At 44.5% G+C, this 5,000-nt stretch overlaps 1 protein-coding gene across 1 annotated transcript in view; it reads left to right on the top strand.

Moving 5' to 3' along the window:
• LOC139372403 (CUB and sushi domain-containing protein 2-like) overlaps positions 1 to 5,000 on the top strand; it is a 773,740-nt gene that overhangs the window by 697,471 nt on the left and 71,269 nt on the right. The window contains exon 59 of the mRNA XM_071112112.1: positions 3,421 to 3,603. Within this exon, the coding sequence (XP_070968213.1) occupies positions 3,421 to 3,603 (183 nt within the window). The remainder of the gene's footprint in view (positions 1 to 3,420; positions 3,604 to 5,000) is intronic.

Raw genomic sequence — 5,000 nt, 5'->3', positions numbered from 1 at the left:
TGTGTGGGCCTCAGAGCTGTCTATATGAGGAGATGTGTGGGCCTCAGAGCTGTCTATATGAGATGTGTGGGCCTCAGAGCTGTGTATATGAGGAGATCTGTGGGTCTCAGAGCTGTCTATATGAGATGTGTGGGTCTCAGAGCTGTCTATAGGAGATGTGTGGGCCTCAGAGCTGTCTACATGAGATGTGTGGGTCTCAGAGCTGTCTATAGGAGATGTGTGGGCCTCAGAGCTGTCTATATGAGATGTGTGGGCCTCAGAGCTGTCTATATGAGGAGATGTGTGGGTCTCAGAGCTGTCTATATGAGATGTGTGGGTCTCAGAGCTGTCTATATGAGATGTGTGGGCCTCAGAGCTGTCTATATGAGATGTGTGGGCCTCATTGCTGTCTATATGAGGAGATGTGTGGGCCTCAGAGCTGTCTATATGAGGAGATGTGTGGGCCTCAGTGCTGTCTATATGAGGAGATGTGTGGGCCTCAGTGCTGTCTATATGAGGAGATGTGTGGGCCTCAGAGCTGTCTATATGAGAAGTGTGGGTCTCAGAGCTGTCTATATGAGATGTGTGGTCCTCATTGCTGTCTATATGAGGAGATGTGTGGGCCTCAGAGCTGTCTATATGAGGAGATGTGTGGGCCTCAGTGCTGTCTATATGAGGAGATGTGTGGGCCTCAGTGCTGTCTATATGAGGAGATGTGTGGTCCTCAGAGCTGTCTATATGAGGAGATGTGTGGTCCTCAGAGCTGTTTATATGAGGAGATGTGTGGGCCTCAGAGCTGTCTATATGATGAGATGTGTGGGCCTCAGAGCTGTCTATATGAGACGTGTGGGTCTCAGAGCTGTCTATATGAGATGTGTGGTCCTCAGAGCTGTCTATATGAGGAGATGTGTGGGTCTCAGAGCTGTCTATATGAGGAGATGTGTGGGCCTCAGTGCTGTCTATATGAGATGTGTGGGCCTCGGTGCTGTCTATATGAGATGTGTGAGCCTCAGTGCTGTCTATATGAGGAGATGTGTGGTCCTCAGAGCTGTCTATATGAGGAGATGTGTGGGTCTCAGAGCTGTCTATATGAGGAGATGTGTGGTCCTCAGAGCTGTCTATATGAGGAGATGTGTGGGCCTCAGAGCTGTCTATATGAGGAGATGTGTGGGTCTCAGAGCTGTCTATATGAGGAGATGTGTGGTCCTCAGAGCTGTCTACATGAGGAGATGTGTGGTCCTCAGAGCTGTCTACATGAGGAGATGTGTGGGCCTCAGAGCTGTCTATATGAGGAGATGTGTGGGTCTCAGAGCTGTCTATATGAGGAGATGTGTGGTCCTCAGAGCTGTCTATATGAGATGTGTGGTCCTCAGAGCTGTCTATATGAGGAGATGTGTGGTCCTCAGAGCTGTCTACATGAGGAGATGTGTGGTCCTCAGAGCTGTCTACATGAGGAGATGTGTGGTCCTCAGAGCTGTCTACATGAGGAGATGTGTGGTCCTCAGAGCTGTCTACATGAGGAGATGTGTGGGCGTCATCGCTGCCTGTACAAGGAGAAGTGTGGGCGTCAGTGTGGCCCTCAAGGGTAAAGCCAGTGTCCTCTATAAAGCTCTCTAATCTGTTCATATTACTGTGAAGAACAGGAGCAGAGTGTTATGAGGGACACTTCTACAGCCATAAAGACATCTCAAACACACACATACACACACACACACACACACACACACACACACACACACACACACACACACACACACACACACACACACACACACACACACACACACACAAACATACATATATACACACACACACAAACACACACACACACACACACACACACACACACACACACACACACACACACACACACACACACACACACACACACACACACACACACACACACTCTCTCTCTCTCTCTCTCTCTCTCCTGTGATAGTAAAATCAAGCCTGACAGTTTTATGTCACAATTCATGACGTTCATATATCCTGTAGACGGCTGGCTTTCCCTACTCAGACCATAAAACACATGTTTTCATTCAGACTCACCGAGGTAAACACATATTCCTCCCCTTTCTTTATGTTATATTGACTTGGGGACTGGGAAACAGGACCTATGAAGCTTACAGAGGATATGAATGCTGTTTAATCTGGTTTAAAAGCAGGGAGATATTCCATTAATATGGTTTTTGAGGCCAGATTGACAGACTAGGAGAGGTGGAGATTACTACAACATTTAAATGAAACCAAATCGTTGTTTTTGGGGACTCTTCAAGGGTGTGTCATGTTGTCTGACCTTTTTCAAGTCAAGGTCGTTCCTCTTCTTTAACAGGGAAGTTGTTATATTTTGGGGAGTTTTCAGCACACAAAGACAGACCAGGAGAGGTAGAGAGAGGGGGTTAGACAATACATTCAAATATCAAAGTAAATGATCCACATTTAAAGCACATTGGCCTGTAGATTAGTAGATATATCAGGAACACATAGAATCCACAACGGGATATGAGTCTATTGATGCATAATGCATCGTCTTACGACAGAGAACTTGATATCAGAGACAACATTGATCTTGATTGTGGTAATAATATTTACTGTTTCATGACTGTTAAATAAAATCTAAGTTTGTTTGACCTAGTATCTCACCTCCATCTCTCCCCCTGCTTTCTCTCTGTATCTCTGTCTCTCTCTCTGTCTCTCTGTCTCTCTATATCACCTCCATCTCCCCCCTGCTCTATATCTGTCTCTCTCTCTCTCTCTCTCTCTCTCTCTCTGTCTCTCTGTCTCTCTCTCTCTGTGTCTCTCTCTCTATGTCTCTCTCTCTCTCTGTCTGTCTCTCTGTCTCTGTCTCTCTCCCTGTCTCTCTCTCTCTCTCTGTGTCTCTCTGTGTCTCTCTCTGTCTGTGTCTCTCTTTGTCTGTCTCTCTCTGTCTGTCTCTCTCTCTCTGTCTCTCTCTCTCTCCTATCTACTGTATCTTGCCTATGCTGCTCTGTACCATCACTCATTCATATATCCTTATGTACATATTCTTTATCCCCTTACACTGTGTACAAGACAGTAGTTTTGGAATTGTTAGTTAGATTACTTGTTGGTTATTACTGCATTGTCGGAACTTGAAGCACAAGCATTTCGCTACACTCGCATTAACATCTGCTAACCATGTGTATGTGACAAATAAAATTTGATTTGATTTGATTTGATTTGATTTGTCTTTCTGTCTCTCTCTCCCCCCTCTCTCTCCCTCCCTCTCTCTCTCTCTCTCTCTCTTTCTCTGTCTCTCTCTGTCTGTCTCTCTCTCTGTCTCGCTCTTTCTCTGTCTCTCTCTATCTGTCTCTCTCTCTCTCTCCTTGTCTCTCTGTCTGTCTCTCTCTCTCTCTCCTTGTCTCTCTGTCTATCTCTCTCTCTCCCTCCCCCTCTCTATCTCTCTCTCTCTTTCTCCAGGAGAGTCGTCTGGTCTGTGTGGGGACCCAGGTATCCCAGGCCACGGTATCAGACTAGGAGAAGACTTCTCAGTGGGCAGTGTGGTGGGGTTCAGCTGTGAACAGGGATATGTCCTACGAGGTTCCTCCGAGAGAACATGCCAACCTAACAGCACCTGGGTGGGCACACAGCCAGAGTGCCATGGTATGATGCAGGACACACACATGTTTAAAAGCAGAGTGCTTGTAAAACCACAGCAGTATTAACTATGGTGTGGACATGTTTCTCTCTGTCTGTCTGTCTGTCTGTCTGTCTGTCTGTCTGTCTCTCTGTCTGTCTGTCTGTCTGTCTGTCTGTCTGTCTGTCTCTCTGTCTCTCTGTCTGTCTCTCTGTCTCTCTGTCTGTCTGTCTGTCTGTCTGTCTGTCTGTCTGTCTCTCTGTCTGTCTGTCTGTCTGTCTGTCTGTCTGTCTGTCTGTCACACCTGTCATAATTGTTTTCTATACTAAAGTAGAGGTGTATTATTATTTTGCTGAAGGTATAGAAACACCACTTGTATCGCCTAAGAAAGTAAGAGAAATGTACAAAGTACTTTTGAATGAATGAATGAATGAATGACTGAATAAATGCATGAATGAATGAATTAATAAATGAATGAATGAATGACTGAATAAATGAATGAATAAATGAATGAATGAATGAATGAATAAATGAATGAATGAATGAACGAATGAATGAATGAATTAATGAATGAATAAATGAATGAATGAATGAATGAATGAACGAATGAATGAATAAATGAATGAATGAATGAATAAATGAATGAATGAATAAATGAATGAATGAATGAATGAATGAATGAATGAATGAATAAATGAATGAATGAATGAATAAATGAATGAATGCATTTTATTGAATGGAAGTAACAGATTTGAACTGTTTTGGCAACATAGTGATATATTCTTGTATAATGAGGAATTAAACTACGCAATATTAATCTTCTCTCATCTTTAAACCCACAAGGTGTGTAAACAACACAAATAAATAAGAATAAAATAAGGTAATAGATACAAAACAAAAACGTGATGATCATTAATCAATCCACTCTAATAAGCACATGTAGGACATGTAGGACTTTGCTGATGTATTTCTCACATGTGCGGCACATAGTATTAGTGTTACAGTCCTTCTTTGGGGGTCAGAATTGGCATCTCCTCCTCTTCCCTGCCCCAGCTGCAGCCTCAGGTGGATCAGGACAAGATTCAGCCCCCTGAACAGCTTTCACAAGCGCTGCAGAGGCTGCTGTGCAGGAGGGAGGTGCTCGCTTCTTTGAATGTGTGGGGTTACAAGTCTTTCCCAGCTGCCCCAGGAACACCCTCCTCTTGTTCCGCTTATCAGGCATCCGGGAAGGGTTGATCATGTTCTGTATCACGAAGGCATTGTATGAGGACACATCAATGATGTCATGGAAGATGACCAGGGGCCAGCGGGCAGTCATCCTCCTGCAGCTGTAAGTTCCAATCTCCTTGTCCAGGTTGTCCACGCCTCCTTTGTTGTGGTTGTAGTCCAGGATGATGGCTGGCTTCCTGTCCTCACCATCATT

The sequence above is a fragment of the Oncorhynchus clarkii genome, chromosome 18 (genome assembly GCF_045791955.1).
Source record: "Oncorhynchus clarkii lewisi isolate Uvic-CL-2024 chromosome 18, UVic_Ocla_1.0, whole genome shotgun sequence".
NCBI classification, from domain to species: domain Eukaryota; kingdom Metazoa; phylum Chordata; class Actinopteri; order Salmoniformes; family Salmonidae; genus Oncorhynchus; species Oncorhynchus clarkii.
The sequence above is the reverse complement of the archived record's forward strand: the minus strand, read 5'-3'. Positions and strand labels throughout refer to the sequence as shown.